The sequence below is a fragment of the Podarcis liolepis genome (genome assembly GCF_965112155.1).
Source record: "Podarcis liolepis genome assembly, chromosome: 8".
NCBI classification, from domain to species: Eukaryota; Metazoa; Chordata; class Lepidosauria; order Squamata; family Lacertidae; genus Podarcis; species Podarcis liolepis.
Genome location: NC_139560.1, coordinates 73,925,240 through 73,953,053, shown reverse-complemented (window position 1 = coordinate 73,953,053; position 27,814 = coordinate 73,925,240). Strand labels below are relative to the sequence as shown.

Sequence of the window (27,814 nt, the reverse complement as noted above, 5' to 3'; positions counted from 1 at the left end):
CCACTCCCTTTCACTCCCTGCCCACAGTTCTGCATCTCTGCTGCTGTGTTGCTGCCAGCCCCATCATTGCAACTGTGCCCTCACCTATGGCTGCACCTGTGCTGTCAACATGACACAGCTGTGAGGGCACAACAGGTGAAATGAAAGCCCCAGTGGGGCTGGGAGTAGCACGAAGGCAGGGGATGGATCTTCCACCTGAGACAAATGGCCTCATCTTACCTCATGGGTCACCCCTGCCTCATTTTAACTTATGGGTCACCTCCTTCCATTTGTTAAACATTGTACAGATATACACTGTTTTAGACTGGAAGCCTTCCTTTTGGCCTCCAGGACTTGGGGAACCTTTGTCATTCCACTATACTTGAAGTGTGGGATCCAGAAGGTTCCTCCAGAATGTAAGTGCTCTGAATTCACCGGGTTTTTGTTTTCTTGGAGAAGGACCAAACTGCTGGTCTCTCATTTTGAAAACAGAATTAACTGCTCCTGAGGTTCATGCTGCTTTATATATTTATATATCACTGACAGTTTCAACTTGGGAAGACAAGGAGCATTTTCTCACCTGACGACACTGCTGCCAACATCGAGGTCCTGGGCAGTAACAGCTCCAATAATGGTCCCGACTGGAGTATCTTCATAAACCTCCATAGTGTACAAAGGTTTGCTGAAAATGGGCGGTTCATCCATGTCCAACACATTGATCTTCACCGTAGCAGTATCCTTGAATGGGCCCACTGAATGGAAGCGATGGTCAAGATGCACATTTGATGCCTCTACTTTAAAAGTGTATGCCTTCTTTGTTTCAAAGTCCAATGGCTACAATAAAGAGGAATGCAAAATACAATGTCAGATCAAGGACTTAAAAGAAGTAGTCTAAAACCTATCAGTGTGTGAGAAAAGACATATGTATATTTAAAATAATGAATAGAGGACTGTTTTGCTTAGTATATTTATAGTGAATATGCATTTCGGTCTTGGATGGGGAGGAAGGGACCAATGACAGACAAGAGGGGTTGTAGCTCAGTAGAACAGCATGTACTTTTCATACATAATGTCCTTAATACAATCATTGAAATGTCACAGAGTTAGCCCATGTGACCATCCCCGCTTGCTATGCTATGAAATCCCAACTCCCATCATCATTGCTAATGGTCAGGGATGATGGGAGTTGTAGTACACAATTGTTTGTGGTTACCATGTTTGATAGGGACACGGGTGATGCTGTGGTCTAAACCACTGAGCCTAGGGCTTGTTGATCAAAAGGTCGGCGGTTCGAATCCCTGTGACGGGGTGAGCTCCCGTTGCTCGGTCGCAGCTCCTGCCAACCTAGCAGTTTGAAAGCATGTCAAAGTGCAATAAAGCGAGATGAGCACTGCAACCCCAGAGTCGTTTGCGACTGGACTTAACTGTCAGGGGTCCTTTATCTTTTACCATGTTCAATACCCATGAAGCAATGGAGTTCAACAAAAAAAGGGTTAGGAGACACCTTTGCCATTACATGGCTGAATTATGGGCCATTGGTTTGAATTCAGTTTGCTATAAATTTTTGGCAGCTCAGTAATGCAGCAGAGAAATGTGGCCCTCTTGGTTCTTTTGGACCTCAGTGGCTCCAGCATCACCAGCCACAATGCTCTCCATCACCTCTTCTCTCACACTCTGCTTCCCCAGTCAGCTTGGTTTCATTTGTCAGAAAAGATTGGTGTGGGTGGCAGGAATGGTCTAAATTTACTGAAAAACTAAGGCAAAAAGAGCAAATTGGATGGTTGTCATTTTGGAAGAGGCATGCTTCCTTTCCCCAGCCACCTAGAGAGTAGGTGGAGAGGAGAAGCTTTTGGTAGAAGGGAAGGCATGCTAAGCTGTGCAGACACATATAACATTCACGTGTGCCACCAAAAATGCCAGCCTCTTCATCCTGCAGCACCCTTTTATGTAACGAATATATATATATTGAAGCATTCAGCAGGCGATTCCGGCATTAGAGGGAACAGTGGATCAAAATACCAGCATGGTGGAAGAGGGAGGAATCAAGAGCTGCTTCAGTAATTATTTTTAGAAGTACTGGGATGGGGAGGAAGTTATGACCTGAGAATTCTATACATAAAGCCATGGATCACTGCCCATTTTACACCCTACCCTCCACCTCAATATGCCGTAATGAATGTCTTTATGTCTTATACTGCCTGAGGCTGACAAGCATGACAGAATATCTACGTATACTGTGAATCAATCAGTTCCACCATTCAGCATGAGTCCAGGTAATTTACCAACACGATGGTCTGAAATCTTTTTATTTGCCGAGCACAGTCTCGTCCTCGCTCAGTCATTCCTAGCAGAACTATCATTTCTGTCCCACATCTATCCCATTATAAGTCCAAAAAATAATAATACGTTGCCTTTTTATTTTTTAGATCACGCACACAAGAAGTCTACATGGTTTACCCTGCTGATGACAAAAAAGAAACAGAGGCTCTGCTGTCTTTACAGACATTTAACTGGATTGGGCCCCTGATTTCTTGTGATGGTTTACTGTGGATGCTTAGCTAGCAGTGACATCTCGTGGTCAGCTTTAGGAACATCACAAAGCAGTGTAGTTTTAAAATGCATGGAACAGAGAGGGGATTAGAAGGAACTGAAATTTACAGTTTTGCAATGTACAAAAATTAATGCATACTTTTGAAATTTCTGTTGCAATTAGTCATGTTCTGACAATATCCTACCTGGCATGTATGCAATCTCTGCTTTTTATGGCACTGGCAACAAAAACGGGTTTATTATGAATTTGCAAGAGATTAATAGTCACTCTAAGTAAGAAAGAAAAAAAGCAAGTTTTGGAAAGTGGTCGAAGAATGACTTTCCATAGGGATGCATTAAACCTTTTTGAGACATGTCCGACTGATACTCCTTTTCTCTCAAAATTCCTCAGGTGCGTTGCCTGAGGAGGTATATCTACATTTGCTTCAAGTGTTGCTTCAGACCTGAGGAATTTTACAAATCTTAGCAAAATCCCACAAATGTCTCCATTCACCAGAAACCTCCAAAAGCTTGTTCAAATTTTGCTATAGGACACACACGGTGATGACCTTAGATTTTGGTTATTCTGGGCCCATTGCATGATGACCAGTCTATTTCCTGGTAAGCAGCAATAAATAAAAAAAAGGTAAAAGGTAAAGGACCCCTGGGGTCCAGTCAAATTCGATTATGGGGTAAGGCACTAATCTCTGCTTTCAGGCAGAGGGAGCCAGCGTTTGTCCACATGACTAAACCGCTTCTGGTGCACAGGACACTGTGATAGGTGCCAGATCTCATGGAAATGCTGCTTACCTTCCTGTCACAGCAGTATGTATTTAGCATAAATGTGACTGCCTGGAGGTCAGGTGAGCAACAGCACCACACCACATATTGCTGCTGTTTACCAGGAGATAGAGGGGGAGAAGGGTGAAGGGGTCAGTACTGTGCAAGTGCAACAGGAGTGACATATTCTATCCAACCATACCTGAACTGTTGAAAAGTTTTTCTACTCCCAGGGAACCTGCTGTATAAGTCGTGAAAATGGAGGCACCTGACAGCATATAAGAAATGCTGCTAATTGATCTCTCTGCCCCTTGGGAACCTACTGTGGAAAAAGAGGTGCAGGAGGAGAAAGATTGGCTGGCTGTCAATGAGGAACTACCTCAAACTGATTTCTCCACCCCATGGATGTCTGCTATAGAAAAGGGGATGCAAAAGGAACCGGTGCCTGCAGAGATGGAAGAAAATGTAAAAAACACACATCATGCATGGTGGGTAGAGAAAAAGGTTCTCTCTCTCTCCTGCAGGATGCAGTAGTCATAGCAACAGCTTTGCCCAGGCAGGCTCGCGATGTGACCCATGAGAGCAGCAAAATAACCAGAGTGTGATGAGATAAAATCAGGCCAAATCTTTATTGATAGCAGAAGGCAGGGTAAGGGTTGGCATGGCATTGGGTCCCAGGACCAGTTCAACATTCCACAAGTCCCATGTTGATGGAATGGATCAAGCCAGGTATAGACCACCTCAAACCTGTTCCATGGGAGTCAGCCAGTGCTGAACCTTGCTGTGGTACAAACCAGCAAGCAAGGTGTCACTGGGTGCAGATTCTAACAAAGCAGATACCCCAAGCTTGGGGGTGCCCTGGTCAATCCTTCCCTCAGGCCACTTATGGGTTCTCCCCCATACTATGTTGATCCTGTCTAATGCCATTTCCACCCTCATACAAACAATGGTTTTCTGCCCAATGAAGGAAGGCCATAATTTCACTGAAGGAGAGATGAAAAAACCCCAAACAAGTGCCAATCAGGTTGAGAGAGAAGAATTCCTTTCTGGCCATGTCAACCAGCAACCCAAACTTGCTCAGTGAAGGCTCTAACCTGAGGGTGGGTGGGCACTGGGCAGGATGACCCTGAGCTCCAGGGCTCATGAGACAGCTTTTCCCCCACAAGCCCATCACACAGAGAGGATACTGGACAAAACTTTGCCCAGTATTTTGCTGCAATCTATGGGCCACAGTGTCACCAGGCAAAGGCGTCTCAGACTTACTGGACACGGAAAGAGGCTTAAAGGAGAATTAGATAGATTAGCGGAGGATAAGGGTACAAGTTTCTGGGGGGTCATGAGTGGGATAATACTATTGAGCCTGCTTCTATCTGCTTTGACCCTGCGTAAGCAGAAAGCTGGATAAACGGGCCATGGGCCTGTCTCAGCAAAGCTCTTCTAATAATCTTATGCCACTGTATTTATTGCTATTTGGGATGAATTCACAGAGCTCTCCTCAATGAAGGTATTTGAGGAGTTTCAAAGGGAGCAACAGGTGTTTCAACAAGGCTAGGGGAATTTCTTCAGTGTTTATGTGCAGCTCAATCCTAAAGCTGTTGCCAAAGTTTGACAGAAGTGAGATTTTTGAAGTGAATTTTAAGATTCCTGCTTGGGTGAAGTGACTGAGGAAATTTTAGAGAAACAAATCTAATTTTATAAGCTTGATGAACACTATAATCCTAACCATGACTAATCGGAAGTAAGACCTATTACTCCCCAGATAGGTAGGGTTAGGATTGCAGACTAAATTGCTCAGAGGTTTCTGAGAGAGAGAGAGAAGGAGATTAATCTACATCATTCAGAGGAAGAAGCATGAATGAACAAACCTATATTGCACTAATTGAACTCAATGAACTCAATAATGATGACAATGAAAATCAATCAGATAGTCCTGATTTATTAGACTTCTGCTTCATATTTCAGCCTGAGAATATTACTCAGGAGCTCTGTGACGACATTTCCCATGACCTGTGCATTTTGATTTTTGTGGTACGTAGGCTGCACTGAGATGGTCTGTGTTGCATTGGTATCTGTTGATACCCTCCGCAAACACTTGGGAGTTTGGTTGCCACCACATCTTGCCTGACATGAAGGTGACTATGGAGGTTCCTCCTTGGAGAAACATCTGAGGAACTTTGAAGGAAGCCTAGTCAATCACGTGGATGGCAGGCAGGAGCAAAGCATGAGAAGCATGCCAATGAGTTTGTTAAGCACTAACCAGAATTCTGATTCCTTCCTACATGCATCCATTGTGAATATAATCATGGTGCAACTAGTTCTGGATACCAGCTATTGTTATAAATCAGGGCTGGGGTACCATTGTTTCTCCAGAAGCTGCTGAACTCCAACTCCCATAATTCTCAGGGCTGATGGGAATTGGAGTCCAACAACCTCTAGACATCTATGGTTCCCCAGTTCTGCTACAAACAATTAAGTAAAATGGAAACCTGGGATTTTACTCCATCTTGTCTGTACTAATCTACAAAATATGCTGATTTTTTTGTGGGGCGGGGGGCGGGTTCTGCTTTCATGCAGACAAGGAGAATACAACATTTTCTTTCAAAATTAAAGCAAAAATCAAATTTTGAAGCAGAGAATGCAATACAGGCTGAAATTGATTGAATATGCTGCTGCAATAAACACAGCACAAATACCGAGAAGGAAGTGTTTCTCTTCATTCACAGTCTCCGCACGGTGACAGGAGACACGCAGTGCTGTCTGCTATCTGTGAAGACTTGCACAGCTAAACAGTTTCTATATTTATCCACAGAGCAGGCACTGCATGAATAGGAACAGCCAGGCATTTTCCTATGCTGCATTATCAATGTGCTTTAGACCCCAGTGTAGAGAAACCTGTTCCCATTTGCTCTCTTTGTTTCAGGCCTGCATAATGTGTGACGCACCAAGCCGAAAACACCTGACCTGTCACATATTGCAAACCCACTATTTGTTGTTGGTTTTTCTTTTGTTGGGGAGGGTATGCAGTCTCCAGAAGGTTATGAAACAAGAGGTTTGTTCACCCCTGTGGGCCAACATGCTTTGTTGCACAACCCATCAAGCAGGCTTTCTGTTTCTTCTATCAGTTAAGGAAACAAAAAAATTAATACATGTATTAATCACAGAATACCAGAACTTTGAATTAAATGATAGCAGATGGCACAGTGGGGCCGCGAAGCTTACCTGATATCTCTCTGGCTGAATTGCTATCCAAAGCAGGATGGAGATGGGCAAAGGCAGCAGTGAGGTCAGCCTGGTGCAAATATACCAGAGGAACCAATCTGGTGCTCCTGCCAGCTCATTCGCACCTTGCTGACCTTGCCACTGCTCCATTCCAATGCGCAGCAGCAACTTGGCCTGAACCCCAATGCAACTAAAACATTATATTAAAAGGTCTTAATATTATCTCACCACCGCTTGTGAGGTGGCCCAATAAGATGGTCTGACTCCACCTTCCATAGGTGATCAAACCTGTATGAATCACAGGCAGACTGCAGACTACACCTGGAAATGGGTGTGTGTGTATGTTTGGTTTGAATCCTGCAAATGGACTTCAAAGTCCATTCAAGGGGCTGCCCTTGAGACTGACCCAGAAACTCCAGCGGGTGCAGAATGCCACAGCGAGACTCCTTACGGGGTCCTTGCTGCGGGATCACATTCACCCAGTGCTATACCAGCTGCACTGGCTCCCGGTGCTGGTTTAAGGTGCTGGCTTTAACCTTTAAAGCCCTATAAAGCCTAGGACCCTCGTACCTACGGGACCGCCTCTCCTGGTATGTCCCACGTGGGACCTTACAGTCTTCAAACAAAAACACCTTGGAGGTCCCGGGCCACAGAGAGGTTAGGCTGGCCTCCACCAGAGCCAGGGCATTTTCAGCAATTTGATTTGAACTGATTTTATAATGAATTGATTTTAGAATGCTGTATTATTTTACTGTTGTTAGCCGCTCTGAACCCGGCTTTGGCTGGGGAGGGCAGGATATAAATAAAATGTTATTATTATTTATTAAAGGAGTCGTTTGAGGATGTGCTGTCAGCAGCAGCTTTGCATCCCTTGCTGGCACCCAGGACATGTGCCGGGAGTGGGGTGTGGAGGGTGAACAAAACCTGCCACGCCACTCAAGCCCTCACCTCCGACACTGTCAGACAGGCGCATGGCACAGAGGATGTAAGGGGCTGCTCTGCACCACCTGCCAACTGTCCTGTCCAGGGTGGAGCCTGCCCTTGGCAGGCACATCCACCCAATGCTGGCCGTATGGCCATTCAGTGAGGGGGGGTCAGGGATGCTTTGGTAGGGCTAGGCCGGGCTCTGGCGCCCAGAGACCCCCCCCCCAGTGGCAGGCAGGGTAGGATGGGGATTCCTGCAAAGGGGTTGCTTGGTTCATGCCTACTCAAAATCATGTGCTTGAGGCTATGCCCCCCCCTAGCCCTCCACCCATGTTGTGCCCCTGGCTGTCAGCACCAATCAGCTCATGGGCAAAGAGAATTCACATTCAAATGAGCTTGCTCTCAGCAGCACCGACGATGCAGTGATCCACTTCCCCATCCCTGTTCTAGGAAAACCAGAAACCAGTTCCCCACACTTGTTCCAGGGAACAATCTGCCCCTTCATTGTTTTTCAGCTGTGGGGCAGCTACCTAAAAGGCCTTGCTGTTGCTTAGGCATGGAAATATTATATATGAGCCCACATTCATACTGGTAAGTTAATGAATTGTGAGTTTCAGCCCACCTTTTCCACTGATTCAAAGAAATTTCTATCACACATGCATTCCCCTACCTTGACATGACTGAGACATCACTTCCATGCCCACAACTCTGTGTGCACCCTGGTTGGATTAAGGCAACTACCTATACATAGCTTTTATGCTTCCTTTTGTATATATATATATATAGAGAGAGAGAGAGAACTATCTAGGTGTACAACAAGCTAACTTGTGAGCAACTGTACCTAACACAGCCCACCAGTCATATATTGTGGCCTGGCAGGTAGATGATGTTTCCTCTACTTTGCTGTCCTGGACAAACAGAAAATGCAAGATCTTTGTCGAACTGATGGTAGGCCTCTTTTGATGGTTGCTGGTGGGCTGTGTTCAGCTCACATGCCTGGGAGGCCTGACATTAACGTATAAGAGACAGAATTAACTTTCTGAACCGTAAGAATCTATTTATCCACTTAGAGATCATAAAAGCTTATTGATTGCAATGCTAATAAGGCAGTAGAACTTGCTTGCTTGCTTACTTCCCTTCCCTTTGGCTGCTGTTTCAGTGCCAACCACCATGTGGCACTAGAAGACGCAAGATACTCAAATGGAAATGCATTTGATCCTTTCTAAGAGATAACAGAGGTTGTACCTGGGAACTCAAAGCTCAAAGTCACAGCGTCAGCAGCCACATTATGAGATTTCAGATGTGCTACAAACATACCTCCCGCTTAGCAGTATTGGATTACAACAACTATTGAAAATAATAAGGGAAAGGGTCTGGCTTGTAATTTCCTCCAGCCAACCCTGTTTTTCACCAGCATATATGTTTTTATTCCTTCCTTAAAAAAAGTATATGTTGTTGTTGTTGTTTTACATCAACAGAGTGACTGACAAGTGTTAAACTATAAACTTGCATTAGTAACAAGCCCAAATACTTTCTGGATTGAATGTTAGTTATCCCAGACCATCTCTATTCAGTGATTTGCTTGAGAATAGGGAATAAAACGTTGGTCTTCTCAAATCCTAAGTCTCTGAGACTTTTTTTCTTTTACATTTCTAATGAAGCATCCTAATTGAAACCTCTTGCACAAACATGCAGATCTGCATTTAATAGATTTTGTACACTTTTGAATGCTGTGATACGGTTCTTGTCAGTCTACACACATTTTTAAAAAATAAACCTCGAAATACTTAGAAGTTAGCCAGTCCTTAGACTCTCCTCTTTTTTCTTTCTTTTAACAGACACTAGTCACCTGCAGCAGTGTCTGTGCATGGTTTCCGCCATATGAGTTGAAAATGTGCTATGTGGTAGAGAGAGGAAAAAAGAAAACCACATGGCAGCGATGTTTTCTTTTATTCAATCTCCTTGGAAGCCTATTTGGAGCACTCCCTGAGAGTAGGAGCATGTCTTCATATCTTGCTCTGCCTGAGGAGAAATGCAGGTAGAGTTTCAACTCATGTGGCAGGAACTGTGCACACCAGCAGCTCCAGGTATGTGTGGAAAAAGAAATAAATAGTATGCTACTTCATAATGGATTCTGGCAGGAGTTAGGATTTTGAAGTGGGCTCATATCTCATCCTCATATTGGTCCAGGAGGTGTGGATCAGGCAAATTCACTCTAGAATTCAAAGCCACCCAATTGCGCCCCCATCTCTAGAGCTATTTGTTCCAGTGGGGCACAGATCTTCTGCAGGCTTGCGTGTCGAAGTCCCCAAGACACCCCGAATAAAACACAATTGATACATAATTTTAGTTTAAGGTTTTTGGCATAGTTTTGGCCACAACTTTATTAAAATTACAAGCGATGTGAGTGGTTGCTTAGGAATTGGTTGCGACTATCTGACCCTGCCCAGGGACAGACTGACATTTGCATGCCCGCAAAGTCAGAAAGGGGAAAACATTTTGGGGAGAGAGAGGGGACTAGGAACCATGCCTCACCTCACCCCAAATGCTCCCAGGGGCTCTTGCATGGCCCTAGCCCCTTGACAGGGGTTCGGACAAAAGCATGGCGAGCCCCCAGGATCCTTTAATGGAAAACCTCTGCAGTAGCAGCACTTTGGAGGGGCAGGCACAGCCAATCCATGCCCCTCAACCAACCAAACCATAAACCAATGCCTAACCGTAATCTTACAAGTTGTGACGATTTGCTATGCAGTAGGCAAAAACCAAATAGCACCAGCCAATCAGCCAGATGGACAAAATTGCTACCGGGCCCCTGCCCCAAAAGCAGACAACCCCATGACAGCCATAGCAAGGTCAAGCGAACAACTTGAAAACAGGGAGGGAGGGCGGGTGTTCTGATGTGCGCAGCGAAAAGAGGAAGTTCAATGCTGTGTGCAGGGTATTTAAGAGCTATGGGTGTCAATCATGAAATAGCAAAATTTGAATCTCCACAGCAACGGGCAGCACAATGATAATGGTGGCCAAACTCTTTTTGCCCAGCAACAGTGGGTGTCTTGCAAGCCCCCACCACAACACGTGCTCTCCATGAAGGAGAACACGCTTTTTAGTTCACACCTCCTTAACTATTCTCTTAAGAAACTCCAGTCATTGCTGTCAGGCAGACAGACCCTGTGTGTGTCACCAAGAAAACAGAGTTCCAAAGGCCAAGCAATATTCATATCTTAAATAGCTGCACAGGTAGTTTTTTAGGCCCAGTTTGTTGCCTTTACCTTTCTGGTGTGTTAGCTGTTGAAAAATGGAAATGATTTGAATGAATTGCCTACTGATGTGTATGGAGCATTTTTTTAAACCTTGCAAGAAGGAAGGCATTGCACTGATGAGACTGACATTTCTACAACTATATGGGAAACAGCTTCCAACAAACACCCATTCATTGAGTCCACATATTTGTTGTGGGCCCTGCTTCCTAATTATAAGCTCCCATGGCCAAACTAGGAAAGATGCTACACTTTAACTTCTTTAAATGCAATGCTTCAGCAGCCAGCAATTCTTAGGGAACACTGGAATGTTTATTCTTTTATTGTAAATGGAGCCCCACACTTGTAAGTCTTCACGTCTACTCAAAAGTTAGTTCCACTGTATTCAATGGAGCTTATTCCCAGTTAACTGGGTAAAGACTGTGCAGCCTTACATTGCAACCCTAAGCAATTTTACTCAGAATTAAGTCCCACTGAGTTCAATAGGATTTACTCTCTGGTATGTTCCTGATCATTCTCTCGGTTTCCTATTACAGTGGTACCTCAGTTTAAGAACAGCCCTGTTTACAAACTCCACAAAACCGGAAGTAGTGTCCCAGTTTGCGAACTTTACCTCGGTCTAAGAATGTAATCCAAACAGTGGAAGGGCACTGGCAGTGGGAGGCCTCATTAGGGAAAGCACGCCTCAGTTTAAGAATGGTTTTGGTTTAAGAACAGACTTCCGGAACAGATTAAGTTCGTAAACCGAGGTAACACAGTATTATTATTCTTCGCTTTTTCCCCTGACAGGGACTCGTGGCAGCTTACAGCTAAAATTTTATTTCATTCTATTTACCGGTGGAAGGTTTGTACACGATCCTTTCCCTTGCACACTTTTTCTTTGCAACAATCCTGTGATGTAGGCTAGGCTGAGAGGTTTTAATTGGCTCAAGGTGACAAATGTATATGTGCATACGACATATACATGTGCAGCAAGATCAAATGCAGGAGAAGCTTCTCGATACAGAAAATGATGTCCCTATTTTCATCTGAGAAACACTGGAGGGTATGTGTTTACATCTTGCCTTCTACAAGTTATTCATGCAATTTCTATTTGTGTGAATGGTGTAGGACTGGTACCTTGTCCATTTTTTCGTCCATACTCTCACTCAAAAGACTGGGCACATAATCATGTGAAGTACTAAAACTTTTATGGCTACTAATTTTGCTTTTGCTTTTAAAACACCATTTCTGTTCCTTCAGAGCTTTACGGCCCACTTGCAATAGTCAAACGAAATGCCGCAAGCTCTTAGTTACTATAGAGAGTGATTGATTTGAGCTGAAAATGTACTTGCTTTTGAAAACCACAGGAGAGAGCAGCTTCCTGGCTGGGAGATACAATGGACTCTTTGCCCTTCAGCGGGATTACATAGCTACAAGTTTATCCATTGGAAGATTCCAATAGGGCTGGACTGATAGCTTGGTGCCAGGTAAATATAGAAACAGGGCCGAGGATGGGGATGTGAGGGGGTGGGGGAAGGAATCCAGTTCCATACTTATTTTAATGTGTATGCACATAATTTACAATTCCAAACATAATGTGTGATAACACAGTTATCCCTCAAACCTTACACTTTGCTGAATTTTGTAATGCAGTTATTCAGGCAAATAAAATGCACGTATTAGTGTAAAACCTGCATTCAGATGCATATTTGAGTGAAAATAACATTAGAATACATTATGCTAGGGGAAACTGGTTTTTAAAAAGAAAAATAATGTGTATATCAGGAGAACCACACACTAAAATGCTGACAAATTTTCACAAGGACTTAAAAAACAACAACAACCCACAAGCTAATGCAGAATTTTAGAGACCTGTATACAGTGGGTGCTCGGGTTGCGAACGTGATCCATGCGGGATACATGTTCGTAACCCACAGTATTTGCAACCCACGGCTGCGCATGCACGGGTTGCGATTCAGCACTTCTGTGCATGTGCGACCGCTGAAAGGAAGTAACCCGTTCCGGTACTTCCAGGTTTCGGCAGTCCGTAACCCAAAAAAACGCAACCTGAAGTGGCTGTAACCGAAGGTATGACTTTATTGGGAAAATGGCAAAGGGAGAGTAACAAAAAATGACCAATTTATCCATCACCAGCTGAGGATAAAAATGGACTTCTGGTTAACAAGAAATCTAAACTGATCTCTCTTGCCTAATACACTTGACAGAATGGTTTACCATGGACACCATGTTGCTGCTCTCTTCTACTGATGGTTTTTGTTTCTCTTGTGGGTTAGGTGCTATGAAGGGAGGCAGTTCTTGACCTAAACATCTGGAAGATGTAAGTCTGATTTCAACCTATTTAACTGTGGGAAGTAATTTTGAGGTTAACCACTATCTACCTATCATGTATCTCCAAGGGGAGAGGGGTTATTGGATTGTTTGTATTTTGATTATATATTTTGAGGTTTTATATTTTGATTTTGTTCTGTGAACCGCCCTGAGACCTCCGGGTATAGGGCAGTATGTAAATTCAATAAATAATAATAATAATAAAAGAAATACCTTTTTCAGCTTGATGACCCCTTCTTGGGTGTTCTCATCTGTGCCGATGTCAAACAAGTTCCCTCCATCTCCCGGAACAATAGTATATTCAATTTCTGCATTTTTCCCAGAGTCAGGATCAACCGCTCTGATTCTTCCAATGGCTGAACCAATGAGAGATGTTTCAGGTACTTTCAGGTGGAAGATACCTATGGAAAATTGATAATCAGTTATTCAGCTGAAATCTTGGCAAATTACAGATACAGTGGTACCTTGGGTTACATACGCTTCAGGTTACAGACTCCGCTAACCCTGAAATAGTGCTTCAGGTTAAGAACTTTGCTTCAGGATGAGAACAGAAATTGTGCTCCGGAGGCTTGGCAGCAGCAGGAGGTCCCATTAGCTAAAGTGGTGCTTCAGGTTAAGAACAGTTTCAGGTTAAGAACGGACTTCCAGAACAAATTAAGTACTTAACCCGAGGTACTACTGTAGTTGTAATGCATGCTGCTACTATACTATTAATATACGTAAAAAGGTAAAGGTAAAGGACTCCTGGACGGCTAAGTCCAGTCAAAGGTGACTATGGGATTGTGGCGCTCATGCTGCTTTCAGGCTGAGGGAGCTGGTGTTTGTCCACAGACAGCTTTCTGGGTCATGTGACCAGCATGACTAAACTGCTTCTGGCACAACAGAACACTGTGACGGAAACCAGAGTGCACAGAAATGCCTTTTACCTTCATGCCACAGTGGTACCTATTTATCTACTTACACTGGCATGCTTTTGAACTGCTAGGTTGGCAGGAGCTGGGACAGAGCAACAGGAGCTCACACCATCTCAGGGATTCAAACCACCGACCTTCTGATCAGCAAGCTCAAGAGGCTCAGAGATTTAGACCACAGTGCCACCTGCGTTCCTACCATTAATATAGCACATTAAGACACTATACAATCCCTATCATAATAGCCACGCCAAAACTATTTTTTCCTTCCAATTCTGATTTTAAAGGTGCAACACAAATTTAATAAATAAATACATTAAATATAAACCGGGGGGGGGGGGAATGGGCATTGGAGAGTTTTAGATCTGCAGCCATGTCCTGGTTGTCTTGTTTTGGGCAAGCATCAACCATGAAACATCCCAAGCCGTTAAATGCTATTCCCATTACACCAGCCATTCAGGTAATATCTCTTGAATCACGAAGAGCAAATGTGGTTCAACACAGCTTTTGACAAAGTTGCATCACGTCAAGTTCGTCTAACACCAAAACGGATTATGCTGCAATATCACCAGTGTGTCAATAGCTCTGTATCTCTTTGCTATTCTGCAGGGTCCCAATGCCTATTTTGGTCATAGGCCCTTCAGTATCCAGAGATAACCCTAAAACCAGAGGCACTTTATTTTTACACTGGGGGCTGCACTTACAATAGTGTAGCAGCAAACAGGTGTCTGCAAAAAGTTGGTGTGCATACACCACAGTGTCTTTCTCACCAAAGCATTTCACATTGTTTTCTACATAGCACGTTCATTAGACATAACTAAAACAACTGGACTGGAATAAAGCCATTTTGCTGCTAGAAGTTCTCACTGCCCGAGTCTGTTGCAAGAATGTTAACAGCTTCATAATTTTGACAGAATGGCTCCCACTGCTACAAGGCACTCGTATTCTACTGAGGAAGAAGAATGTCCTCAACATTTTCCTTAATCATTTCAGAGGAAGCTATAATTTTAACGTTTCATCAAAAACAGAAGTCAGGGATTTTGTGCTAATCAATTTTAGTGAAGTCATTTCCCACCTCCTTTTGTACTTCAAGAGAGGTTCTTGACGCAAGCAGGGGAGAGGGATGCTTCCTGTGAGCTTGGTTTCTCTAGAAATTAATCATGCTGGAATGAGGGTTTCCCGGTTTGTTAGGCCCGTTGGCCTGATTCCATTCATACCAAGGCTAAGTAAATATATTCAATTCAGAAAGTTCAGCTCTCTTGACTATTATTGTTTTTACCCATCCTTCACCCTAAGGACCCAGGATGGGTTACAACAATTAAAATACAGTATTAGCATTGGAACACAGTATCATACAATATTAAAAATCAGTTTTAAACTACTTGAAATTACAGAAATAAGGTGGGTCTTAAAAAGATACATCTCTAGTGTCAATAAATCAGGGAAAGAGGTGCGTCTGATTTTGCCGTGTCCACGTATGGTATAAAAGCACATGGCCTAAAACCTTGCTACAGCTATAAACTACTTATAGAAGAGCATTTCAAATTGGAGGGTACATGCAAACAAACAAATAGGAAAACCTATGTCTGGACAGTGCTTGGATGGGAGAGAAACTACATAGAAACCCATTTAATTCAATGGGTGAAAAGTAGGATACTATAAAACAGGAGTGGCTACCTTTTTTTCCAGCCCAAGGTTTGTACAGATGCAGACACACAGGGCAGGGAAACAGGCAGAAACACAAATATTCAGGCAGGCAATTTGACACATACATGAACAGAGTGACACAGAGCCGCACACACAGATACACGCATTCTGCTTTTCTGTAGACTGTGAGGGAATGGGAAAATAGTAGGAGGGAAGCCATCTCTTTCCTTCATTCCTGTTTCCTGACCTCAAACCAGAGGCAGAAAATGTCATTTTTCAGAGGCAAGAAATGGCACTACCAACTTGGAGACTGAATTCATTTTTAACACTCAAAAGCACCTAAAATGGTTCAAAAGGGCTAGATAGAGTAGTGCAGGTGGGAAGCCATCAGAAAACAGGTTTACGATTATATTATTATAATACAGACGCTTCAAGTATCCCTAGTTTTCAGTCCCAGATTTACAGAAGCCATCCCAGTTTCTGATTTGATCCCGCTTTTCCTTAGGACATCCCTATTTTCATTGGAGAAATGTTGGAGGGTATGTCATTGTAGGTTTCAATAACAAATCTAGCCCTCTAGATTTCTTTTACTTGTTCGTAAATCAAACGTGTATAGCTTCTGACTAGGTCCACCAACCATGCCATCTGGCCTGCCAACCACTTGACAGCACTCCCGTTTTTGCAACCCCAGGTAGGGAACAGTAACAAGAAATTTGTCAAGGCCAGTGTACATGGCTGGTGGGTTGGGCTGGGCTTGATTGAACAGATATTGCACAAGACATTGTTAAATTTGTGTATTTGAGAAGGGCTTTGGTGCCTTATTTTTCGTGGTCTAGGTCAGCATAAAACAATGGGTGAATTTCTAATGCTGGTTGTCCCTTTTCTACACTTACAAAGTTGCAAAAACATCCCAGTCAATGAGGAGCTTGTTTTCTGTTTTAAGAAATATGGCTGGCTCTACAATGAAGGGAATATGTGAGTCAAGGCAGTTGTATATTACTTATTTCAAATTGTTTAGGCTGCAGTGTTTTATTTACAGCAACTTGGCATTCTGTTGCATTTCCAGAAATTCAGCAGCAATAAAAGCCAGGGTCATTTGGATTAATCTGAAACTCTGAAGGATTCTTCAGCTCCTGCCAAACTCAGATTTTCAATGATGTACTGTGTAATTAGGCTGCCACCATCCTTCAGTAATGGTACCTCAGTAACATATGGAACATCTTAATGGCTCTTACCTTGGCAGCATGCTGTTAAGGGAAGTAATGAAAACAAACAATGCATGTTTTCACTCAACTGAAGGGTAAAATGTTAAATCCACTTTGCTATTTCCCTTTGACTAAAAATGGGGCGGGGGGGGGGGATGTAAGAAGAGAACAAATTAAAAAGCATGCAGCTGCCTTTCAAAGCATGTGTTCATCTTCCTTTGTTCAAATTTATTGTCAATTCAGTCTCTCTGGTTGGAGCTACACTGACCTGTTTAATGTTCATAATAGAACAATATTAGACATGTTGTACTGAAACCTTACAGGGCATACTTGTTAATTAAAATGTTTTTTACCTTGGTCCCCCTCACCCACATCAAATGTAAGCAATACCCAGCCACACCTTTTCCCCAAATACTGTTTCTTTCCCTGCTGGTTGCTGGTTGCTCTGGTGTCACATTTTAATCTTCCCTCCCTCCCTCTGTGTCCTTTGAACACCGTCCCTTGAATACCATTGTGGGTGTGGGGAGAGAAATGTAGTTTTGTCTGCATTCTCTGCCCTGCTGAATTCTGCAAGGGGCAGCACTGGGACTAAGCAGAAGTAAAGGTAAAGGAACCCCTGACCATTAGGTCCAGTTGTGACCGACTCTGGGGTTGCGGCACTCATCTCGCTTTATTGGCTGAGGGAGCCGGCACACAGCTTCCGGGTCGTGTGGCCAGCATGACTAAGCCGCTTCTGGCGAACCAGAGCAGCGCACAGAAACTCCATTTACCTTCCCGCCGGAGCGGTACCTATTTATCTACTTGCACTTTGACGTGCTTTCGAACTGCTAGGTTGGCAGGAGCAGGGACCGAGCAACAGGCACTCACCCTGTCACGGGGATTCGAACCACTGACCTTCTGATCAGCAAGTCCTAGGCTCTGTGGTTTAACCCACAGTGCCACCCACGTCCCATTTAAAAAAAAAACCCTATAGAGGAACGTATAAGCAATGTTTCACCGATATAGCAGCATAAAACGATTAAAAATGAAGTGATAAAAAAGACAAGGTAATAGTGCATTATGTACATAAAAAGTAGGATGGCAGGTGTCCATCTACATTATCAAAACTATTCCTTAACCCTTCCTTAGCATTAAAAACCATGAGTGTAGATCCACCCTCTGTCTTGCATTATTAGCTTTGGTGATCAAGGGGATTCAGTACATTACACCCTATGGAACTGTATACAGTTGCTGGGAATCATAAAAGGGGAGAATGCTGTTGTACTCCAGTTCTGATAGATGGATCTTTGGCCTGATCCATCAGGGCTTTGTTTTTATGGAAGCAGTTTGTGTGATCAAAACTGGTGTACTGAGAATCCAGACTAGTTGGCACAAGGTAAAGAGACCATGTGACTTTATCATATTCACTGTGTTTACAATTCAAACCACATTTATAAATCACGTTTTGATCCACCCCAGAAATGTAGACACCTCCTGTGAAATGTTAATGAAGTGTTTCCCCAATTATTTTCTTATAATAATGGATGTTTCACCTGAGGAAGAATCTTTAATTTTCTTCAGCTGTTGCCCCAGGGAAAATTCAGTGGCAATTCTAATTTTACACAAAGTATCTCAAGGATTTATGATTCATCTTATACTTTCCCCTCATAGCAACTCTGCAAGGTAATTTCAACTTAGAGATACTGAAATTCAAGAATGCTCAACACACTTCATGGCTGAGGCAGGATTCTGAGCTCCAGTAAAGGTAAAGGTAAAGGTAAAGGGACACCTGACCATTAGGTCCAGTCGTGGCCAACTCTGGGGTTGTGGCGCTCATTTAGCTTTATTGGCCGAGGGTCATGGCGAACCAGAGCAGTGCACGGAAACGCCGTTTACCTTCCCACCGGAGCAATACCTATTTACTACTTGAACTTTGACGTGCTTTCGAACTGCTAGGTTGGCAGGAGCAGGGACCGAGCAACGGGAGCTCATCCCGTCGTGGGGATTTGAACCACCAACCTTCCAATTGGCAAGGCCTAGGCTCCGTGGTTTAACCCACACTGCCACCCACATCCCTCTGAGCTCCAGTACTCTACCCTAATTCTCAGCAAGCTTTGCAATGGCACCAATAAATTTAGGCCATGTGGTGATCTGGTTATGCGATGATATTATCCTACAGTGGCTTCACCATGTGGCGAACTGTGTGTGGATTTATTGCAGAGATGGGGAACCTGAAGCCCTTCAGATGCGGATGGAGTGCAATTCTCATCATCCCTGACCACTCAGGTGGAGTTTACCCAACACTGATCTATTCACTATACGTTCTCCTCTGCATTTCACCATCAAAAATGTCCCATGGTAAGAATGTTACAATACCATGGGACCTTGGTTCTCTATGAACCATATGTTATATGCAAATAACAACCTGGTAAGCTGAACAGCACCCAACAACCACTTGTTGGTGGATTGCCAGGTGTTTGGCAACCTCCCACCCACCCACCTTTCATCCATTTCCTTTTTGCTGTGCTAAACATGGAACAACATACATGACTGTGCTCAGCTCTGTGTGCAGACCTGATCTGGATACAACAAATGTAACAGGACCATCCGCAAAGCATGTTCTCCCTAAATGAGAGCATGTGTTGCGGTTGGGGAATACAGGCCACCCTGGTGTGACTGGGCAGGTTGGATAACCCAGGCCTTTAAGTGGTTAATTGGGTTACTGGGGAGTTTTGTATGTTGCCAATTCGGAGGAGGGGTCAGAGCCTTTAAATACAGGTCGCCCATTGCTGGGCGTCCTCTTGGCCTTTTTGCACCGGATCACCCGCCCACCCTCCCTTTAATAGGGGGGGTTCTTTGATCGCTTGACCTTGCTATACCTGTCATGGGGTCGTTCGCCTTGGTGCAGGGGCCTGGTAGGAATTTTGCCACTTGGCTGATTGGCTGGTGCCATTTGGTTTTTGCCTACTGCGTAGCAAATCGTCACAACTTGTAAGGTTGGTGGTTAGGCATTGGTTAAAATTGGTTGGTGGAGGGGTAAGTGCCTACCCCTCCAATGGTGGTGCGGAAAAGGGAATTCCGTTAAAGGAATCCAGGGGCTTGCCATTCTTTCGTCCTTGTCCCTGGAATCGGACTTGGGCCGTGCAAGCCCCACAGGAACATGAGGGTGAGAAGTGAGGGACTGATGCCCAGCTTCATTTTCTCACCCAATACTTGTTTCCCACGCTGGCTTCCGCTGGAATCCGGAAGTCAGCTCTGTCCCTGGGCATGGACAGATAGTCATAACCAATGCCTAAGCAACCACTCACATTTTTTGTATTTGAATAAAGTTGTGGCCAAAATTGATGCCAAAAACCTTAAACAAAAATTGATGTGTGATGTGTGAATTTTTTGGTGGGGGGTGGCATTGTGGGACTCAACACGCAACAGGAAAGAGAAAGCTGAAGCAATGAGAAAGACCAAAAGGACAAAGTATAAAATGAGAGCAGATCACTGGTGATGTTATAATCACAGAGGAATCGTAATGAAAGCCCTCTAACCTGAATTTCACCTGCATATTCTTCCAATGAAACGAGCAATATGAACGGAACATGAGGCTACTGTGAAGCAAATCAATTTTGTTTGTCCTTGACATTTTAAAACTGCGTGGTTCTTGAGGAGGGCCACTGTTTTGAGAACAGAAAGCTTTAAAGGCAGGGCAGAGAAACAGGAGTCCCCCTCCTGCCAGCAGTATGTCGTGTTACCAACAAGCCCTGCTCATAATCCTCAGAAGTATGTGACAGAAAGAAAGGAAGTAATTGTTCTTTCAGAAGTCTCTGTATGCGAAAGAGGATGAATTGCTTTTTTTCTCGGATTCTAATTTTTTCAATCTTAAATTTAGTGTGTCATATTTCTGCATTAATATGCATTTCTTTCAATATTCACATTTTATGCAGTTTTGCCCAATATACACATTTTTGCAACATTTTTCCTCATATGATACATTTTGCATGTTATTTTCTTTAATATAGGTATTCTTATGCACATTTCCCCCTGATGCTTTTTTGTACTTTTTTTTTTGCAGAAACTGGAGAAATGATAATTTCTAAGGATACCTGCATTTCGTTATGCATACTGTTACAAGCACATCATATTAGAACTGAACTTCATCCTTCACCCTAGTGTGAACTAAGAAGAAGTGAGGATGCCTGAAGACAAATGAGCTGGCAGTTGTTTCTTTCCTTCCTAATTCCTACGAACAATTAGCTGCTAAGAAGATAGAAGATAAGCAGAGATTCACAGTGGAGGAGTAGGCCCCTACAATTCCCACCAGCATTATCTGTCTGCATCCCTGGGAGCTTCCAAAATCTCAACAGTTAAAGTCTGATTTACACCTGTCTGCTTTTGTTATGATAAATGGAAGGTGTTGCACAGCTGTAAGACAGTCCCCTGCATCACAAAACATACATATACATATACATATACATATACATATACATATACATATACATATACATATACATATACATATACATATACATATACACATATAGGAATGGGGAGATCACTCTGGCTAGTGTCTCTCTTGCATGCTTTCATCCATAAGTCTATTTCTTCCCATTTCCAAACTGATCAGTGAGAGATTATGACATATTGGAGATTCTGCACATTGACCACAGAATGTATACAATTCAGTCAAAATATGCCCATTCCCCAAGACCTGTTGAAGATGATGCATGTTTACTGGGAAATGTTCAAAATTCCTTCTTCAAGGGCAGATTACAGATAACAATGGTCTGTTGTTATGCACATTAACTGCTCATCTTGTATTCCCCTTAACATATATGCACACATACAGGTGCACACACACAACTGCTTTGGCTAATTTTCTCTCTAAGGCAAACCTACCACGCCCAAAGCACTGTGGTTTGCACTTTACTGACAAACCCCTGATTTTTGCAAGCTCAGAGAGGCAAGAAAAACGCGAGGCTTGCCAACTTACTTGTGGACCCATCATAGTGGACTGTTTGGAATGGAAGGAAACAATTTGCCCAGGGCTGCTCTAAGCTTTGCTCAACTGCAGTCAGAAGAATTTTGCTCCTTGGTTCTACCAAAGAAAAGCAATGGGAACAGCATAATCTGCAAAGTTTGGATTTACGGCTGCGGTCACATAGGTAAGGGTCAATTCGAGAACATTGGAAAGGGCAAGCTGAATCCAAATGTCACACACGCTTGATTTACTTAAAGGAAACACATTGTAATTTACACATGCACAAATTGCCTTTTGCTTAGCCGAAGTTACCCAAATGGCAACAGTGACTGGGGGAAAATGTCAAATTTCATTAAGTTCACTGCTTTACTTTTTGCCTCTCCTGTGGATCATCTAATGTTTGTGTGGCAACAGATTTCTAATAGAGTAGGGAATTTATAACAACATGTGCAACGCAATCTGTGCACAGTGTGGTACATCTGGGGTGATCAACGCACAAAGACTCATCATTTAGGGGCTAATGACCATGAGACAGACAAACAGCCTGATACGTACTCAGTGGTGGAGAAAGGCTGGGCAGCGGGGTGGCGCACTCCGGGTGCCATCCCTGAAAGGGTGACAAAATCCCCCCTGGGCAGATTGCCGCCACACTGATAGGGACGTGATGGGACACACGACACCCACAGGGATGCGACGGCGTGGGGCCTTAGCCACCCTACAGCTGGGGGGGAGGCAGCGGGCGGACAGCGGGTGGGATAGGCAGTCATGGGTGCCACGCGCATCGCATCCCTAGGGGAAGCTGCACACGTTGCGTCCCTATGGGCGGGTGCCCAAGAGGCTTCCTCGGCCGCTGTACATGCTACAATGTGACTCATTCAAAAGTTGTATAAAACAAAGCAGTGGGGGGTGTTAAATCAGAGAAACGGAAAGTGTCTGGTGCTGATTCCTTCCTCAGGCCTTTTATTTTGCTGTGCTTATAGAATGTCAACACGACCAAGCTTATTCATTTGTAATAACAACGTATGAGTCAGGTTTTGCATTTTCGACCAGTGCTGACTTACATCTTATGTATGTTATTTCATACAGAACTCCACTGCTGCAATTATGAATCACAAAATTGTAGAGTTGGAAGGGACCCCAAGGGTCATATAGTCTAAACGCTCCCCTCTCCCCCCCCCCCCGCAAGGCAGGAATCTCAGCTAATGCATCCATGACAGATGGTTATCCAACCTCTGCTTAAAAACCTTCAAGGAAGGATAACACTGGGCAACAATTTTTTTACGTTTTGAATGTTGTCTGGATTTCTACAACTGATTTTGGGTATTTTTGCACTGCTGAATCAGGAAATGGCATCCGTTTCTCTCCATCAGGTCAGGTTTACTGTAAACTGAATGGTGGGCATTGATAAAGGTAAGAACACGTAAATTGCATGTTGCTTCACCATTTTTCAAACTTCAGGGCTTGAACTTCCATTTCTTGGAACTCCTGGAATGCTCAGCGGCAGGGAGGTCTCTCTTCAGAGACCAACAGTAGTCAGCCATCATGACTGCGTCCCAGCGACCCTGATACCTGGTCTCCATCTCTTTCATGTCCTGATGGACTCTCTCCCCCTGCTCGTCACTCATTGAACCCACGTTCTCAGGAAATCGGTCCATATGTGAAAATAGGTAGTGCATCTTGACGCTCATGTTGCAGCCCAGGTTTCTGAAAGCAGTCAGCATGTTGTTGACAAGTTCTGTATAGTTTCTGGCCTTATTGTTGCCAAGAAAGTTCTTCACTACCAGAACAAATGCCTTCCATGCTTCCAGTTCCACTTCATTCATTGAGTTTCCGAACTCTGGATCTCTGATGAGCTGATGGATCTGAGGACCGTCAAAGATGCCAGTTTTCAACTTCTCCATGGTCAATCCTGGAAAAGCCTGGCACAAGTAAGTGAAGCAGTAACCCTCCTTGTCTAGAGCCTTGGTGAACTGCTTGATTAAGCTGAGCTTGATGTGCAGCGGTGGGAAGAGTATTCTGTCTCTGTCCACCAGAGGGTCGTTGATGACGTTCCTTTCTTTGCAAGGCACCAATTCCTCCCGCACAGGCCAGTCCTTCTTCGTGTAATGCTGAGCACGGTTCCTACTATCCCACATGCACAGAAAACATGGGTACTTGGTGAAGCTAGACTGTTGTCCTAACAAAAAGTTCACCATCTTCAGGTCAACACAAATTAACCACTTATGCTGATCATAACCAATTTTCTCCAGCACATACTTCACCGCTTCATAGATCTCCTTCAGTGTACTTGAGTGAGCCAGGGGTATAGAGGCAAACTGGTTGCCGTTGTGTAGCAGAACACATTTCAGTGATCTCTTGCGGCTGTCAGTGAACAGTCTCCAATCTTTGGGTTCATACTGTGGCACTGCAAGCTTGAGCAGAAGCTGCGCAATATCTGCACAGTACACCAAGTCCTTCTCTTCCGAGAAAAAACGGAGGTACTCTTGATGCCTGTTGCGGAAGAAGCTGATGCGAGCACTGCCAGAGAGGAGGTATTTTCCCCTTCAATCTGGATGCCAACAGTTCGGCAGAGTCCTTTGACAAGCTGAGGTCGTGAACTAGATCATTCAACTCCTTTTGGGAAAATGGATGTGGAGCATCATCTTCAGGAACCACTTCTTCTTCTTCTTCATGTCCTTCAACACTGGAGGCATCTTCGTCACTAATGTCAGGAAGTTCTCTGAAGATAGGCACTGGAATTTCATCACAATGAGCTACAGGAAGACGTGCTGATTGAAGATCAGGATTAACTTAGTTTTGATCCCCCAACTTTAGGCTTTGCCGCACCAATTTATGGAAGATTTCGAGGTTTTATGACTTCAAACTGATCCCTTTTCGACATAATCACCCAGAATTATCGGACCTGAATACTTCTTGTCATTAAAATAATCATTTCCAATCAAAACAATTATTCGACATGACATTTTACCCCCACCAACTTCTTCTAAAATGCTCCACACAAGCATACATGTGAACAAAAACGTAAAAAAAATGACATGTGGCCATAGCTCAAAAACTTGACCTGATTGAGCAAAACCAATGTGATTTTTGGATTCAGCATATCAAGTTCATCCTAAATCAACTGAAAAAACGCAGACAACAAATTTGTTGTTGACCAGTGTAATCCACAACCTCTCGAGGGAGACTGTTTTACTGTCGAACAGCTCTTACTGTCAAAAAGTCCCGTCCCCCTGATGTTTAGTTGGAATCTCCTTTCTTGCAACTTGAAGTCATTGGTTCAAGTCTCACCCTCCAGAGCAGGAGAAAACAAACTTTCTCCCTCTTCCACATGACTGCTCTTGAGATATTTGAATATGCCTATCATATCTCCTCTCAGTCTACTCTTTTCCAGGCTAAACATAATCAGCTCCTTCAACTGTTCCTCATAAGGTTTGGTTTCCAGACCCTTGATGATCTTGGTTGCCCTCTTCTGAACACGTTCCAGCCTGTCCACATCCTTCTCAAATTGTGGTGCCCAAAATTGGACACAGTATTCTAGTTGTGGTCTGACCAAGATAGAATAGAGCACGACTATTACTTCCCCTGGGACCCGGGTGGCGCTGTGGGTTAAACCACTGAGCCTAGGGCTTGCTGATCAGAAGGTCAGCAGTTTGAATCCCTGCGATGGGGTGAGCTCCCATTGCTCGGTCCCTGCTCCTGCCAACCTAGCAGTTCGAAAGCACGTCAAAGTGCAAGTAGATAAATAGGTACTGCTCTGGCGGGAAGGTAAACGGCGTTTCTGTGTGCTGCTCTGGTTCGCCAGAAGCAGCTTAGTCATGCTGGCCACATGACCTGGAAGCTGTACGTTGGCTCCCTCGACCAATAAAGCGAGATGACGCCGCAACCCCAGAGTCGGTCACGACTGGACCTAATGGTCAGGGGTCCCTTTACCTTTACCTTTATTACTTCCCTGGATCTGGACACTATACTTCTGTTGATGCAGCCTAGAAAACATTAGCTTTATTTTGCTGCTGCTGCAAACAAAAAGAGAATCATGCACAGTCCAACTACAGTGGTACCTCGGGTTAAGTACTTAATTCGTTCTGGAAGTCCGTACTTAACTTGAAACTGTTCTTAACCTAAACCACCACTTTAGCTAATGGGGCGTCCTGCTGTTGCCGCGCCGCCAGAGCACAATTTCTGTTCTCATCCTGAAGCAAAGTTCTTAACCTGAAGCACTATTTCTGGGTTAGCGGAGTCTGTAACCTGAAGCGTATGTAACCCGAGGTACCACTGTACTGTTGAAAAGACAAATACACCTGCTACTGGTTAAACTGTGTCAGGTTCTAGGATAATGGTTTTCTGACTAGGAGCCCAAGAGTTCCTCAGTAGCTTACCAAGAGCTGCTTAATAAATAGAACAGCAACAGTAGACAAGCTTCTGTGAAGGATAACTTGTCCACCACTACCAATGATTGACAGATCCGTCTATTTTAGGTCCATAGGTGAAGAGTAGGAGTGGCAGTAGCTGTGTCATCATCCACAAATTCTGGCAATCTGCCTGGCACAGGAGGGGACAGGCTGGGAACCAAGCCATGAAGGAAGAAGATGGGAGATGTGGACATGCTTGAACTGTGGGAGAGTAAAACATCTATCCCAAGGCACACCAAGACAGAGGCTGGCACTGTGTGTGTTATTGCTGACATGCTCCTGTCTCTTGCTCTAACAGTGCCCTATCACAAGCCCCAAATCCACTGTTTCTTTGGCTGAAAGTCAAGCAATATTATCTGGTGGAAGTTGATGCAAAAAGAGTTCCCTCAGGGAAAAAAGTTTGAAAACCATATCTGAACACAGTGTGGAAAAAAGTTCTGGGCTTTCTATACTGCATGTTCCACTTCACTGAGCTCCTTTAGTAGGAAGGGTTGGCTAGAAATTTAATAAATTAACAACAGCTGCAGCAGCAATGAAAGAAGAAACTGACTTTAATGTATGAGCAGATTCTTACATGAAGACCACCAAACTTTAAATGAGCTGTGCAAGAATAGGACATTTTTTAAAAAGCCTTTATGTTTTCGTGGACTTCTGGAAGGCAAAAGTCTGTGTATCTTTTTAATAATATCATAAACCATCCTGTTCTCCATTTATTTTCCTTTTATGCAAACAATTTCAAACCACTCACTTACACGACATGATATCAGGGCAAACCATAAAATCTTTATTGATTTGGAAATCATTTTTGGAAAAAAACCATTCTTTACCTGAATTGCTAGCTATTTCCAGTATAAAAGAAAGGTGAATTATGGGTGTTCTATTATTTCAACCAAGAAAAGCTCTCCCTACTATGATTTGCTAGGTTAAGATGGACTATGATTTGCTAGAGCTAGAATGGGGAAAATGCAGTTAATTAATGTTCCTAGTGATTGTTTTCTTCTTTGTGATCTTTGTCTCTCAGTGGGATATTTACCTTTGTGTGTGTTAGTGGGACTTTGAATCCAAATATTCCTATGACATATATTGCATTGCATAAAAGACATTATACAGCTAAATGCTTTCATTTTCTCTCTTCCAACACAAAGAAATAAAGTGATGAAGAAGTTATGGAACAAAAATACTGCAAAACATGAATTAACTTCTTCACTTAATTTGCATGATTCCACAATGTATCATTTATCTCAGTTAATTATACATCTTCCGTTGTTTAAATGTGTAAGTAAATCTTTCTCCTCCTGAAGAAGATGAATTAAAACTGCTATAAATAAGCTGTAGCAGCTCTAGAGTTGATCACAGTACATTTTACAACAGTGGCGTCTATTTTTTTCAGATCTAAAGAAATTTCTAACCCTTCTAATTGATCACAGAATGCCGCCTTATCCCAACTATCAAATGGTGGATTTATTTCTGACCTTGTCAGATTCAGCTGTGCGGAGATGGATAACTTGTGGCCATCCAGTTGCTTCTGAACTAGAGCTCTCATCATCCCTGAACATTACCCATGCTGGCTGAGGCTTAGGGGAGCTGAAGTCTAATGATATCTGCAGAGCCACAGGTCCCCACCCCTGTGCTAATGCCTTGTTAGATGCCATGTGTCTAAAAAACAACAAGTGAG

General features: G+C 43.6%; 1 protein-coding gene across 7 annotated transcripts in view; it reads right to left on the bottom strand.

Moving 5' to 3' along the window:
• The window catches only part of CDH12 (cadherin 12), a 601,545-nt gene that overhangs the window by 29,740 nt on the left and 543,991 nt on the right, over positions 1-27,814 (bottom strand). For all 7 annotated transcript variants that reach the window (XM_083519265.1, XM_083519262.1, XM_083519269.1 and 4 more), the window contains 2 exons: positions 13,233-13,420; positions 560-813 (listed from right to left, as the gene is read on the bottom strand). In XM_083519265.1, the coding sequence (XP_083375391.1) occupies positions 560-813; positions 13,233-13,420 (442 nt within the window). The remainder of the gene's footprint in view (positions 1-559; positions 814-13,232; positions 13,421-27,814) is intronic.